General features: G+C 15.2%; 4 protein-coding genes across 4 annotated transcripts, besides 24 other annotated features; 1 reads left to right on the top strand and 3 right to left on the bottom strand. All coding sequences in view use genetic code 6, as the record gives it.

The window, feature by feature from the left end:
- Nucleotides 1–7: part of a microsatellite that runs on past the window's edge.
- A 76-nt stretch (nucleotides 8–83) lies between these two features.
- Nucleotides 84–1,982, top strand: IMG5_054600 (hypothetical protein; the record flags this gene model as incomplete). Its single annotated transcript, XM_004037333.1, has 7 exons — nucleotides 84–98; nucleotides 620–769; nucleotides 897–1,155; nucleotides 1,207–1,308; nucleotides 1,352–1,530; nucleotides 1,612–1,797; nucleotides 1,857–1,982. 7 exons carry the CDS (start codon nucleotides 84–86, stop codon nucleotides 1,980–1,982), a joined length of 1,017 nt encoding a protein of 338 aa, XP_004037381.1.
- A 949-nt stretch (nucleotides 1,983–2,931) lies between these two features.
- Nucleotides 2,932–2,982: a microsatellite.
- Nucleotides 2,933–2,985: a microsatellite.
- An 18-nt stretch (nucleotides 2,986–3,003) lies between these two features.
- Nucleotides 3,004–3,069: a microsatellite.
- A 60-nt stretch (nucleotides 3,070–3,129) lies between these two features.
- Nucleotides 3,130–3,182: a microsatellite.
- A 148-nt stretch (nucleotides 3,183–3,330) lies between these two features.
- Nucleotides 3,331–3,373: a microsatellite.
- A 109-nt stretch (nucleotides 3,374–3,482) lies between these two features.
- Nucleotides 3,483–3,625: a microsatellite.
- Nucleotides 3,498–3,572: a microsatellite.
- Nucleotides 3,517–3,625: a microsatellite.
- Nucleotides 3,550–3,625: a microsatellite.
- A 407-nt stretch (nucleotides 3,626–4,032) lies between these two features.
- On the bottom strand, nucleotides 4,033–5,296 carry IMG5_054590 (short-chain dehydrogenase reductase sdr, putative; the record flags this gene model as incomplete). The annotated part of the gene is made up of 6 exons (XM_004037332.1): nucleotides 4,033–4,128; nucleotides 4,167–4,530; nucleotides 4,569–4,678; nucleotides 4,725–4,773; nucleotides 4,873–4,941; nucleotides 5,073–5,296. 6 exons carry the CDS (start codon nucleotides 5,294–5,296, stop codon nucleotides 4,033–4,035), a joined length of 912 nt encoding a protein of 303 aa, XP_004037380.1.
- Nucleotides 5,297–5,331: 35 nt separating this feature from the next.
- Nucleotides 5,332–5,389: a microsatellite.
- Nucleotides 5,390–5,746: 357 nt separating this feature from the next.
- Nucleotides 5,747–5,784: a microsatellite.
- A 32-nt stretch (nucleotides 5,785–5,816) lies between these two features.
- Nucleotides 5,817–5,968: a microsatellite.
- Nucleotides 5,859–5,958: a microsatellite.
- Nucleotides 5,885–5,945: a microsatellite.
- Nucleotides 5,887–5,990: a microsatellite.
- Nucleotides 5,888–5,969: a microsatellite.
- Nucleotides 5,888–5,997: a microsatellite.
- Nucleotides 5,888–6,010: a microsatellite.
- Nucleotides 5,889–6,002: a microsatellite.
- Nucleotides 5,936–6,008: a microsatellite.
- A 353-nt stretch (nucleotides 6,011–6,363) lies between the features above and the next one.
- Nucleotides 6,364–6,404: a microsatellite.
- Nucleotides 6,405–9,598: 3,194 nt separating this feature from the next.
- Nucleotides 9,599–9,670: a microsatellite.
- A 2,363-nt stretch (nucleotides 9,671–12,033) lies between these two features.
- Nucleotides 12,034–12,075: a microsatellite.
- Nucleotides 12,076–12,526: 451 nt separating this feature from the next.
- On the bottom strand, nucleotides 12,527–13,443 carry IMG5_054580 (Ras-related c3 botulinum toxin substrate 1 precursor, putative; the record flags this gene model as incomplete). The annotated part of the gene is made up of 4 exons (XM_004037331.1): nucleotides 12,527–12,808; nucleotides 12,872–12,992; nucleotides 13,043–13,144; nucleotides 13,358–13,443. The coding sequence occupies 4 exons, from the start codon at nucleotides 13,441–13,443 to the stop codon at nucleotides 12,527–12,529; spliced, it is 591 nt and encodes a 196-aa protein (XP_004037379.1).
- A 492-nt stretch (nucleotides 13,444–13,935) lies between these two features.
- IMG5_054570 (hypothetical protein) lies at nucleotides 13,936–15,215 on the bottom strand (the record flags this gene model as incomplete). The annotated part of the gene is made up of 3 exons (XM_004037330.1): nucleotides 15,051–15,215; nucleotides 14,390–14,994; nucleotides 13,936–14,340 (listed from the first exon to the last, which is right to left on the bottom strand). Exons 1-3 carry the CDS (start codon nucleotides 15,208–15,210, stop codon nucleotides 13,936–13,938), a joined length of 1,170 nt encoding a protein of 389 aa, XP_004037378.1. The 5' UTR covers nucleotides 15,211–15,215.
- Nucleotides 15,216–15,280: the final 65 nt, after the last annotated feature.

Raw genomic sequence — 15,280 nt, 5'->3', positions numbered from 1 at the left:
TTTATATTTTGTATACATTAGTAATTAATAAAAGAAATATTTAAATTTCTAAAATTAGATTTATTATATTACTTAATATATAAATGTAATATGCAAATGTAAAATATAATAATAATATTTATTATTATTAACCTTTTATAATTATTTTACATTTAAAATAATCAAAATTATTAAATATATTTATCTTAATTACTTAATTTTATTTAAATGAAACTTTTTGTTCATATAAATTAAAGTTTTTTTTTCTTTACATATCAACTAAACAGGAAAATATAAATTTAAAAAAAATATATTTTAACATTTTTCATAAATAAATAAATTAAATAAAAGTTTTTTATATTATTAACATTTAAGAAAATAATTCAATGAATTATCAAAAATAAGAAGACCAAAAAAAGATAATATTATTGATTAAATAAATGTATTTGCTTTTTTTACTAAAAAAACGTAAATCTACAAATTAAAAACTAAAAAAAGACAAAAGAAAATAATTTAGAACTAAAAGAAATAATAGGAAATGGTACATTTGGAGTTGTTTATATGGTTTAATTTTAAATCACGATTATAACTATGATTTAATTTTTAATTTATTATTTATTTTATAAAATAAATTAAATAGTCAACATTAACAAATGGAGAAAAAGTGGCAATAAAAAAAGTATTTTAGGATGCTAGATATAAAAATAGAGAAGCTGAAATTATAAAAATTCTAAACCATTAAAATATCATAAAATTAAGATATTCTTTTTTGACAAAGGATGATGAAAAAGTTATTTTATTGTATTTAATTTCAATAATCAAAATATTTAAAACATTAATTTCAAAAAAAAAAATATTATTTAAATAAAATAAATGTATAACTGGAATTTTAATAAAAAATAATAATATTTAAGAAGGATGACACCTATTTAAATTTAGTTATGGATTTTATACCAGAAACACTTTCGAAATTGATAAGAAATTATAAAAAATAATAAAAATAATTACCTGATTTACACATAAAAATTTATGCTTACTAAATGTTTAGAGGTTTAGCATATTTGAAAGGGTTAGGGATATGTCATAGAGATATAAAACCTTAGAATATCCTTATAGATCCTAATAGTTTAATGCTGAAAATATGTGATTTTGGTTCTGCAAAAGTTTTAGTAAAAGGTATTTAAAAATATTTTTTAAATATTCACATACTAGAAAAAATAAAAATAGGTGAATAAAATATTTCTTATATATGTTCTAGATACTATAGAGCACCAGAACTTATATTTAAAGCAGAATAGTATACTACATAGGTAGATTTATGGTCCATGGGTATAACAATTCTTTTTGTTTTATATAAGTATAATTAATACAGGGTGTGTACTTGTAGAAATGGTTTTAGGAGAACCAATATTCCCTGGAGATAATGCTGTTGATTAATTGGTTAGAATAATTAAAATTATAGGAACACCTACATAAGAATAAATTAGGCATATGAATCCTGAATACAAAGAATACAAATTTCCTTAAATTAGATGTCATCCTTGGAGCAAAGTAATTTCCTTTTAAAATGAACATATATTTATTAAATATATAGTTCTTTTATTTTAATAATTTATTTTTTATTTTTAATAGGTATTTGAAAAAATAAAAAATATTGATAAAGATTTTATTGATTTAGTTTCAAGAGTTTTAATTTACTCTCCATAAGAAAGGCCCTAACCATTAGAAGTTTTATTACATCCTTATTTTAATGAGTTAAGAAATAAGAAAATTTATGAAAATAATCCAAATTTATAGGATTTTTTAATTTTACTAATGGTATATATATATATATATGATGATATATTTATAATCTATATTTATTATTATTTAAAAAGAGGAAATACTAACTTAACCAAATATTATTCCAAAGTTAATTCCTTCCTGGTATTAATAAAAATAATAATGATTTTATTAAAAATATTTTTAATATAATTTATAATATTTGTATCTTGTTTATTTGATAATTTTACAATTATTAGATTTTATATAAATTATATTAATATTAAATATTGCTTTTTTAATTCTGTTTGTATAAAAATAAATAAAAAAATTATAAAAAAAGATATTTTAATATAACTCCTCCGATTGCAAAATTAATATGCAGAGATATGAAAATAATAAAAAAGTGGAAATAGTTAAATTTAAAAAAAATTAAGCTTAAAACCTTTAATTTTGATAAGAATAAAATTATTTCAGCTTGCCTATTAATAAATTTTTTTAATTTTTTTCAATAATACGATATGTATTATCAACGTTTTTTTATAGTATTGCATTTTATATTAAAAAGTCATCACATTATTATAAAATTTTAATTTTAATATTATTATTGCTTTACTTTTAAATTCTACTATTGTTTAAAGTTCTCAAGTAATAATTTCTATTTAAAAGTAGTTCACCTTTCAAACCATAATTTTAAACAATATTTTCTGGATTAAATTTGCTTAATTACATTTTCATTTTATCATCTAAAATTTTCTTATATGTATTTATACTATCTTTTTAATATTAAGGTTTGTAAACAGACATAAATTATTTATCTATTTTATGCATTCTTAAATTTCTTGAATCTTTAACATCATATTTATTTATTTTAATTAAGTCTTTTTTCATATCATTTAACCATAATTCTGTTATACACATAGATCCGAAATTTCTCATAAATTTTGGTTAAACAAATATTTTTTTATCATCCAATTTAATATAATCTAATTAATTTTAATTTGCTTAAACCTTCTTTTTTTTAATAACGTTTTCAAAAAAATTAACACTTACATTATAATTTTTTATATCATTAAATTAAATAGGATTATAAAAAGGGACGGATTAACTTTTTCTATTTAACATATATATTTTAATTATTATTTATTTTATATTAAATGATGAAAATAAATAAATAATAATTTATAAAAAATAAATTAAATTAAATTAAATTAAAGATAAATTAAACTAAATATAATTAAATTATAGTAAATATTTATTAAGTTAATATATATAAATAAACATTAAAATTATAATCTTAATAAAGATAAAATAAAACTAAAATATAATATAAATTATAGTAAATATTTATTAAAATATTTCTTATAATATTTTAGATAAAATTATCAATTTTTATTAAAATTTTTTTTTATTTTATTTTGTTTTTAATAAATATTTTTTTTAAATATGTATTATATATATTTTGTATATATAAAATTTAAGTTTTTTAAAAAGAAAACAAAATTTTAATTTTATAATTATTCATAATTTTAATTTTTATATTTAAAGAAAAAAAATATTTATTTATTATATTAATTAAAATAATATTTTAATAATTTTAATAAAAAGAAATAATTTTTAAAAGATAAATAATATGAAAAATATATTTATTTTTAATTATATAATTTGTTTTTAAAAAAAAGAAAATTTACAATTAAAAATATTAAAATAAAAGTAAAAAAGAAATTATATAAATTATATTGAATAAAATAGTAAATAAATAATAATAAATTATTTTAAAAATAATAAAAAAAAATTTAAAAAAATATAAATAATAATAATAATAATAATAATAATAATAATAATAATAGAAATAATAATAATAATAATATTAATAAAAATAATATTTATTATATAATAAAAATATAAATATTTTTATCATATTATAGTCATTAATAATTTTTTTAATATTAATTATTAATTTATTTTTATCTAATTATATTTCGAAATTATGTTTTTAAATATCTTTCTGTAATTTATTTTTATAAATTTCCTTTAGAATATATTTATTTATTATATATTTTTAAAAAATTATTTTTACATATTTTTATTTATAATTTGTTTTTTATTTAGAAATAAATATATAATTTATTAAAAGATAAAATGAATTTTACAATATTTTTCTTCATTTAATTTTTTAAAATTATTTATATTAATATTTTTTTATAAATTATTTATCGAGTAAAATAATGTAATCAAATATTAATTGTGCTTAATTAAAGTTTATGTTTTATTATTTTATATTATTTACCTTCAAAACTTCGATAATTTTAAAATCTTATTATCAACATAATCTGGGAAAATAGGCCTCATATAAGCTGACATATAAGCCTTAAAAGGAAAAAATACCTATAATTAATAAATTATATAAAATTAAAATATCTTACTTTTCTTGCCCTTTTATCAGAAGCAAAAACAATAATTTTTGCACAATCTTCTACATTCATTCGATCATCTGTTTCGTCCATTTATTATGTTTTGTATTTTTGTATTAAATCATTATCTCTCAAATTAGTTTTTACCTTTAGTTTTATAATTAAAAAAAATAAATAAAAATTTACAGAAGGAGGACAAATAATTGTAATATCAACGCTTTTATCTTTTAATTCTGTTCTTAAAGATTCAAAAAAGCCTGTTACTGCAAATTTGCTACTACAATAAGCTGATTTATAAGGTAAACCGATTTCTCCAGATAAAGAAGATAAAACTACTATTTATCCTTTTGTCTTTACTAAGTATGGAAGTGCGTATCTTTTTTTTTTAAATAATTTTTTTGTAAAATTTAATACCTTGTAGGATATACGTAACCATAAAAATTAGTATCCATGACTTGTTTAAAAGCCTTTAAATCTTGAAAATCCATAAATTTAGAATGAGCATTTACACCTGCATTTAAAATCTTTTTTATAATTTTATTTTTTATTTATTATATAAATTTTTTGTACTAACAAGTCTATTTTTTGAAAATAATTTATGCATTATTCAACCATTTATCTATATTAGTTTTAAAAATAAAAGATATTTTTTATTTATGTCAATAAATAAATAGTTTGATTGAGAAAATAATATTATTATTTAATGCTTTTTTTTTACTTGCATTATTCTTCATTTGTTACATCACATTAAAATATTTAAGTTCTACCGCCTAAATGATTACATAAGCTTTAAACCTATATATTATTTTATTAAAGATATAAAAAAAAAATTAAATTATATAATTATTTTAGTTTAATTTATTTCATAACTTTTTACTTCTTTTAATTTTTCTATATTTCTCGCGCATAATAGCATACTATTTTATTATTTATATTTTAATATATTTTTATTTTTTTATAAAAAACCGGGATTATCTTAATGCATATTTTAAAGCCAACTCTTTTCCAATACCTTCAGAAGCTCCAGTTATAATTATTACTGAGCCAGCTTTTTAATATATATATAATATTTAATTAGAATTTTAATTAAAACTCATAAATTTTGTAGATTTAATTTCTAATGCTGTTAAAGTATTACCCATAATATTTTTTATAAAAAAAATAAAGAAAAAAAAAAAAAAATATTATAAATATTTATAAAAATATAATAAATTATATTAATAAATAAATAAATAAGTTAAAATAATATGTAGTAAAAGGAAAAAAAATTATAATCAAGATAATCAATAAGATTCTAATAAAAAATTATATAAAGATACAAAAAAAAAAAAAATTGAGATAATAAATAATATAGTTATTCTTTATCATTAATGTACTAGTAATATTATTGAAATTAATTATTTATATATAAAAAATAGTAAAACCATATACAAAATTATATTCGAAATATTTTTTTTTAAAAAAAATTATGAAATATTTTAAAAATAATAACTTGTTATATAAAATTCGATACCTAAATATATAAAAAAATTATTATATTTTTAAATAAAAATAAATAATATAATAAGTTATGAATATTAATTATATTTAATATATATATTTAAAAAAAAATATTATTTGAAAAATAAAAATAAAAAATATGAATAAACAATTATATATATAATAAAAAAAAATTAACATATATCAAAATATATAGATATAATTAAAAAAAATATATAAAAAAAAAGATTAAAATATAATAAATATAATATAATAATTATATAAATAAATTTATAATAAAAATATATATAATAAAATATATATATATATATAATATTATATATACATATATATATATATATATGTATATTTATAATTTAAATTAATACATTTCATTTACTAATTTAAAATATTTTATAATTTATTAGTATTATTTCATATATTGATAAAATTATTATATTAAATAAAAATTAATATATCTTTAATTTATTTTTATTAATTTTTAATTTTATATATAATATAAAATTGCATAAAATATATATAAAAATATTAATTAATTTTTAAATTAGATTTATTATTATTTACTTATAAAAATTCTAAATTATTTATAAAAAAATATCATTTAACATTTTCATAAACTGTTTAAAATAATTCAATTAATTTCCTTATAACAAATGGGAAAATCGAAGCAAATCCAATAAAAACCGTTGTAAGAGTTTCAAAGAATCCTAAATTAATCATATTAAAAAATTTATATTAATAAAATTAATAATCAAGACAAATTTATTTTTTTATTTTTTTGAGACACATTAGGTTATTCATCATAATTTAAATCTCAAATGATTTTTCATCTAAATTTTCCACATTTCCTTTCACTCCATTAAGAGAAACATTATCTAAAGCATATGAAACTGCTTTATCTTTGATTTTTTTGATGATTTTTTAATATAATGTAGAATTAATTACAGCTTTTTCACAGAAATAAACATCGTAATGCTAAATTAAATCTTAATAAATACACACAAGATCCTAAACAAGATTAATTTGGTCATCGAACATATCATTTAATTATTATCCTTCCCATATCCTTACAAAAAATACTAAAGTAATAATTAAGAAATCTATAGTGATATGAATAATTATAAGAGGATTCGCATATATAGATCCTTTAGAAATAATAAAATCAAAATCTCCATAAATAGAGGTACAAATTAGAATTAAAAAAATATAATATATACCCAAAAAGGCATATGAAACTTCTACATTTTATGAATTTTTAAGTTCTAATTATTATGTAATTCGCCTTAAATTGTCCCAACTTTATATACTTAAAGTACATGTAATATCTAATTTTCTATTAAATTCACATTTTATAGTTTTATTAAATTCAGCTTTTTTTTCTGTATTTACATTTATTAAATTATTAATATATTCCAATATTTTCTTTCTTCTTTACAAATCTTGGTTATCAAAATATAAAAACCAAGCGTTTGCCATGTATACATAAAACCCACATAAACACAAAACTATACAAAGGTCTATTTTTATTTCTTTATAAAGTAATATAAGAATTTGAAATAATACTTTTAAAACTAAAAGTATTATTATTATATATATTGGAGCGTTTATTTTTTAAATTGATAGTACTGTTTTATAATAAGCTTAAAATAATACATATATTCCTATCATAGATACTTAGAAGTGCATTTTTTCGAGTATATTTAAATTTTATATATCTTCTTGTTGAACATTTATAAGATTTCTATTTAGTTCAAATTCATTATTAAGTAAATCAAAATAAAAAAAAGACAAATCCAAATTACTTTTATATTCAAAAAAGTAGATTTCTTCATAGAAAAGTTTTATCTAAATAGTTTCTAGTAATCCGCTCATTTTTTCATTTTGCATTTCATCAAAGAATCCTTTTTATTTTTACTAAATATCTTCAATACTTTTTATTTGAACTGTGTTTTCAATATTTTTAGAATATTCTTCAAAAAGAGGTCTTATAAAAGAATATTAAAAAAGTTTAAAATGAACAATCCTATGTTTATTAAAAAAATCCCTAAAAGACATCCAAAAAAGCAATTTTTTGTATTTATTTGATAAATAAATTAAATAAGATAGCTCTTGTAATAACAAAAATACTAAAAATAACCAAAAACAAGTTTAGCACCATAAATGCTATATGTCTTCTTTTCCAAATTTTATTACTGCTTTGTATACTACACCGTATATTGAAGCCAATTAATAAACATCTATTATTATGTAATATATTAATGATATAAAATTTATTTTATGTTCATAAAGTATTACAAATAAAGATATTATAGTATATAAAGGATAAAATAATAAAATATCTACTATAATAAGTAAAAGAAATTGGATAAACATTCCAATACATTTTAATATAAAAAATATATCTTCTTCTTAATCTTCTTAATCATTTTCTTATAATAAATTCATGTATATCTATGCAGTATTCTATTCCGTTTTGTTATTTGGGTAATAGTTAATCTCTGTTTATTATAATTATTAATTTTAAGGCCTGTATAAAACTTGTCTTTTATTTTCTAATATGTTACCCATATTTAGTTTTTTTTTAATTTTTAATTTTTTTTTATTTGCTTATTTAAAAAGGCATATTTCTTTTAATTTTAATTTTTTCACATAATTTTAATTAATAAATTTAAAAGATTTTTATAATATATACTTATTAATAAAATGAATATTAAAACTAATTAAAAATAATTTTTCTATTAAAATACTTCATTATATTTTTATTATCTGTTTTAAATTTATGTTCTTTAAAGTTTTTTATTTCTCTTATATAATTTTAATAAAGTTATAATAATAGATTTTAATTTTCAATTTTAAAGAATATATAAACTTAAATTTTAAAAGCTCATTTTAATTAAACTTTAATATACTTAATAATACTTGTTCATATTACTTTATTTATAAACTTAATAAACTAAAAAATCCATTATCTAGTTTTTCTAAACTTAACTTTTATTTTGATTTGGTTATTAAAATAAATTACAGTAAAAAATAAAATATTATGAAAAAATAATACATAAATTAAATAAAATATAATAAGTATGTTTTTATAGGTAAGATAATAATGTAATTATTTAAATTTTTAAATTTCAAATGATAAATAATTTAGAAGTATATTAATTAATTTATTTTATAATTTATATAAAAATTAAGATTTGCTTAACTTAAAATTCTGTACATAACATATATAATAAAGCTAATATACTTTTAAAATTTCAATTATTAAATATTTTTTTTTTTAATTTTAAAATAAATAAAAATTAATTATTAAAAAATAGAATCTTATATTTTAATGACAGATTTTTACAACAAATTTAAAGGATTATTTGATGTTAAAGAACATGTTAGACATAAATTAATTATATATGAAACTTTTATATTATAAAAATTTTAATAATATCTTATTTAAAAAAAAATAGAATTTCATAAACAGGGCAAATGAATAAAAATAGTATTTTGAAAACTAAAATAGTATAATTTAAACAATATAAAAATAAAGTTAAAAAATTATTTTAGACAAACATAACATTTAAGATTTTAGAAAATTATTTATAGAATAAGAAGAAAAAAACAATTAAAATATGAAATACAATATTGAATTTAAATAAGATTTTGAAAAGTTTAAAAATACTATGGTATTAAATAATGAATAAATTTATAATAGATAAAAAGCGAAAGATAATATGTTTAATTATTAAAACTTAAAACCAAATAAAAAAAATTAAATGAAATTTTAAGAAGATGAAAAATTATAAATATAAAATACTAATGAAAATAAAATTTAAAATTATAATGAGTATAATGATTATGATGATTATTAGAAAAAAAAAAATGATGTAAATATTAATATCTAAAAAATAGAAAACCAAAAGTAAAATGAATATAATGTATATTTTAAATATTAAAATAATAATAATAATAATAATAATAATAATAATAATAATATATAAACAATAATAATTATTTTAATAATAATATTTAAAATTTAAATTAATAACCTTTTTAGATTCCTTTATATAATAAAAATAATATTTTAAATCAAATGAATAATATGCATATAAATATATAGTCTTCTAATCAAATTATAGAAAAAAAAAGTAACAAGTATTTAGAAAATGTTGGAAATAATATATTAAATTAGGAAATAGCATTTTAAAACATAAATAGTTAATATAAATAAGATGATGATTTTCTAAATAATAATTAAAAATAATAAAAAAATATAATTAATAAACATAATAATTAGTATGAAAAAAATCAATGGCTTGATGATTTAAATTATTTAAAGTTTAAATATTAGGAACATAAAATTATATAATAAATAAATAATTGTGGCTAATTAACATATAAAGAAGCTTTAATTAAAAGAGTTTAAGCACAAAAAATAAAGTAATATTAATTAATAAAGTTTTTTTGTTTAATTAATTTATTCATATTTTAAATATTAAGAATAGAAACATAAAAATTTTATAAGTTTTATAAGATCAAAAAGCTATTATTTGATATATATATACTTTTTACTTTTATACTTAAAGAATCTAATAGGAAATATATTTTTTATTTTATAGATTAATATTTTAAATAATTTTATATAAAATATATGATTTAAAATATAATATTATATATATACTTATTTATTAAGTATTTTATTTTTTTATTTTATTAAAAAACAATACCAAAAAATATATATTAACATTATCAATTTTATTTGTTATTTTTTAGTTTATTAAGTTGTTTAAAATAACAAATATATAAACAAAAAAATAAAACAAATAATAGTTAAATAAAATTATTCAATAATAACATTAATTGTTTTAGAGTTTTAAATATCTTTTTATTTTTAATTTTAATTAAATTAAATTCAAAAATATAATATAATATTTTAATAATTGAATTAATAATTAAATTAGAAATATCAAATCTTTATAACATAATAAAAAAATAAATATTCTAATAAAATCATTATTTCATTTCTATATATTAAAACCAAATATGTCTTCAAAATAAATAAATATATTTTCAAATGAAAGATTTATAAAAATAATTATATTTTTCTTTTAATTTAATTTATATATAATTATTATTTTTTAATTATACAAATTTTTTATTAGAATTTTGTATTTTATTTTTAATAATAAATAAAGAAGTTTAGAATAATATGTTTAATATATAATTATTTTATAGTAAAATATCAAATAGCTGAAAAAATATATTATTTTTATTAATTTATATATTTAATATTTTTAGATAACTTTGTACAATTTTCTACGTTATAATAAAATTCACAAAGCCCTTTTTAATATAAAAAAATCAAAAGAAAATATTTTTTTTACATAAAAAACATAATTAAAATAAATGCATAAAAATTCTGTATTTTTTTGCTGATATTATGCGTTTCAGTTTATTATTTTTAAAAATAAGTCATTTATTTAGTTTAATTAAAATTATTGATTTTCATTAGTTAATACTTTCAAATAAATCTTAATTATTATATTAATTACTTAGCTATTCATATTTAAATTAATGATATTAAACCTTTTGTAAGAGAGTTTTTATTAAAGCTTTACTATTATTCTTACTATTTAAAATATGTTATGTATACTAGTCTGAATTTTCGAAGTTAGTTATATACTTTTATACAAAATATTTTGTGTTATTAATCTTTTTATTCTAAAATAATTTATAAAAGAAATTTTTAATAAAAATTAATTAATAGTTTCTTCTATATTTTGATCACCTAACAATTGATTAGTGCTTTTATAAAATTCCCTTATTTTATTTAACTAAGATAATTAATTACTAAGTTATTAAACAGCAAAGATATCTGAATGATTGAGTATTACTTTTACTTACAATTTTTTAAAGTTTATCATTTTATTTAACTAATTTTTGTTTTTTCTATAAATTTTTATAACAATCTTTTTAACTATTTAAAAAGAATTTTTTTAAAAATACACAAATGAGATGCTTAATACCTATATTTTATAATAAAAAATATAAAATTTAATTACTAAATTCAAAATTTTCTATTAATTAATAATTAAAAAGTGTGAGTATAAATTTAAGAAACAAAACAAAATTAATAAACTTTAAATATATTTTCTTAATTGCGTAATGCAAGCCAAATTGATAAAAATTGCTATTTAGTTAAAAACCTATTTTAAATAAAAAAATATATTTAGATGAAAAAAAAGAGGAGAAAAAAATAAAATTAAATAAATATACAAACATATTTTTAATAAATCTTAATATTAAAACATATAAATTATATAAACTTAAAAAATTTAATTTTAGTATTTATAAATTCTATTAATGACCTTTTATTTTTTTGATTAAGCTAATATAAAAAAATTACAGATTATAAAAAAAAACAATATATAAAGAAGTAGTAAATAAAAAAATTTAATTTATTATAAAAATAAATTAATTTTAAATTTTTTAATTATTTATATCTATTAAATTTTTAATAATATCTCTAAACATTTTTTTTATAAATATATAATTAAACAATATCCGTATAAAATTAAAAAATATATATGAGATTTTATATTTTAGATCTATTTTAATAATTATTTGTATATATATATTATATTCTGTATAAATTAAATAGTATATAGTAAAGAATGTTTTTATATTTTAACAAAGTTTATAAAATCTTTATAAATAAATCAAATTATGCAAATATATAAGATAAAAAAGCTATAATTACTTACTTACTTTATTTATATATAAAAAAATAATCATTTCATAAGAATTGATAAATTTTATAATTTTTCAAATAAAATTACAAGGTCCGACTCTTGCAGCTCTTGGGGTAGGTTTAGATTTCGCTTTCATAACTGATTTTATTACTTCATCAAAAACTTCTTTTAGGCCTATTTAAGTTAAAGCAGAGCATTCAAAATATTTACATCCTAATTCAGATATTATTAATTTTGCCTTTATAAATAATTAATTTCATATTTTTACATATAACCTTTTTTAATTACTGCTTTATTTGTAATTGGTGAATTCACTTAGTTTAAGATCATTTAATTATCGTTTCTTAAATCTATTTTATTTCCAACAAAAATTTTTATTGCATTTTTCACATTTTCTTACAATTCTGGATACCACTAATAAATTAATATTAATATAAATTTTAATTTTTATTATATCTGATTTAATTAATTAAATACTTTTTTTAAAGCATTATCAAATGATGCAGGTTCTACGACTGAAAATACTATTATAAATACATCAGATTAGGGATAACATAATGGTCTCAATCTACTATATTCTTCTTATCCTGCAGTATCCCTTATGTTTAATAATTTAAGAAAAAATAATGGATTTAATTTAAATAAAACCATAGCCCTAAATGCACTATTTTTCCATCAACTTCTACTGTAGCTGTATAGTTATCAAATACTGTAGGAACGTAATCTGTTGGGAATTTATCTGCAGTATAACTTTTAAAAAAAAATTATTTTTTTTTTTTATTTTTTTCAATTTAATAAATCTTATTTATTAAAATAAAGCATACATATTTGATATAAATTTTATAAACTTATATTATTTTTAGTAAAAAATATGATAATTTTTTATTTATATTTTAAACGAAATATCATAAGTATTTATAATATTTTTTTATTTTAAATAATTATATTTAAAATTTAAAAAACCTCATTAGCATACAAGTTTTTCCTACACTTCCGTCACCTACAATAACACATTTAATCTTTAAAGGATCTTATTTGTTTTCTGCCATTTTTTATTTTCTAACTTTAAATTTTTAGTTTTATTTAATTTATATATTAAATCTTATACTTTAATCTTTAATATAGATATATTATTTGATTATTAATTTTTCAATTATATTAAATATAAATGTAATAATAATTTTTAATTAGTTACTTTTATTATGCAAACAAAAAAAAATCATAAAAACAATTTAAAATAAAATATATATTGATTATTATTTAATAAAATTGAAAAAATAATAATAATTATCTCATTTCTTTTTTTTAAAAAAGTAGCTTAATTTCAAAAAAAGAAGGTTTATTATATAAATTTTTTAGTCAAAAAAACATTATACTGGTGAATATTTAGCATAAATATGCATGAGTACAGTTTTTTAGTCAAAAAAAACTTATATCATGTTCTTTTTTTATGGAATTAAATATTTTTTATCGTTAAAGAAATGTAGTAATTATTAAAATATTTTAGTTTAGCTTTAATTTATTTTTAATATATTAAAAGTTCAATATTTCAAAGAATAAATTTCATCATTATCTATTTCATCTTTAATATTAAAAAATTCTCTAGCTTCTTTTTAGATAAAGAAGGAGCCACAAATTAAAATAATTTCATCTTAATTAGAAATATTAAGAATATGTTCTAAAGTACTTTTTACGCATCCATTATTGATAATCTAATCAAAAACATCATTTAAATTAAGCATTGAAAACTTTAAAAATTCAATTTATTTTTACAAAAATTATATATTCATAGCTCTAAAATGTAATGCTTAAATTAAATTAATCTTAGTACAATTTTTTGCCAAGTAAATAATACTTTCAGATGCATCTTTTTATTCTGAAGTACCATAAACAGCTCTTATTCTTTTATTTGGAAACATATGTTTTATTCTAATAAGTACTTTTTCCTTTTTTTAAAAAATAAAAACACATATATTTAATATAAATAGACATTACAATTGCTTAAGTATTATGGCTTACATCAAAAAATATTTTAAAGGGTTTGATAAATAAAGGACAAACGTTTTTATCTAATTCCTCCATTCTGCATTTAGATTCTTATTTTATTCCTTCTTCTACTTTATTCATATCTAAATTTCTAAACACATAAAAATTTTCTTTTAAAGCGCTTAAACTTAATCTAGCAATATTCATGTTTTCTTAATTATAATCAAGTATATTTTCTTTTGCTACATATATTTTATTAGACTTTGATTTTTGTAAAAAAACTTCTAAAGGATATAAATTTGGACCTAAAACAATTGGATTTTTAGATTTTATAATTCCTGCTTTTTATTCAGCAATTTCTTACAATGTATTTCCTAATATTTAACAATGATCAAATCCTATAGATGTAATTATACTTATCAAAGTATTTTCAATTACATTTGTGGAATCTTATTAACCTCCAAGACCACATTCTAAAACTGCTAGATCTACTTTTTACTATTCATAGTACAAAAACATTAATGTAGTTATATATTCGAAAAATGTTAAATCTATATTGTTTTATTCTGATAATTTAAATAATGATTCTAAAATGTCGCACATTTATTCTTTTTCTATATTTTTACTATTTATCTTTTATTTTTTATATATATTTTTTAAAAATTTGTACTTAAATACGCTCTGTATATTAAAATAAATGAGGTGATGTGTACATTCCAACATTGTAATTGTTTTTTTCTAATGCTTTACATATTTTATAGCATACTGAACCTTTTCCATTTGTTCCAGCTATATGTATATAATTTATATTTTAGTGAGGATTACCACATAGCTTATTTTAATTATATATTTTATTAACTTTTTTTATTTTTTTATTTTTTTACTTTCAAAATTTAGTGC

The sequence above is a fragment of the Ichthyophthirius multifiliis genome (assembly GCF_000220395.1).
Source record: "Ichthyophthirius multifiliis unplaced genomic scaffold scaff_1120509250186, whole genome shotgun sequence".
NCBI classification, from domain to species: domain Eukaryota; phylum Ciliophora; class Oligohymenophorea; order Hymenostomatida; genus Ichthyophthirius; species Ichthyophthirius multifiliis.
Note: the sequence above shows the minus strand (reverse complement) of the source record. Positions and strands in the feature narration are given on the sequence as shown.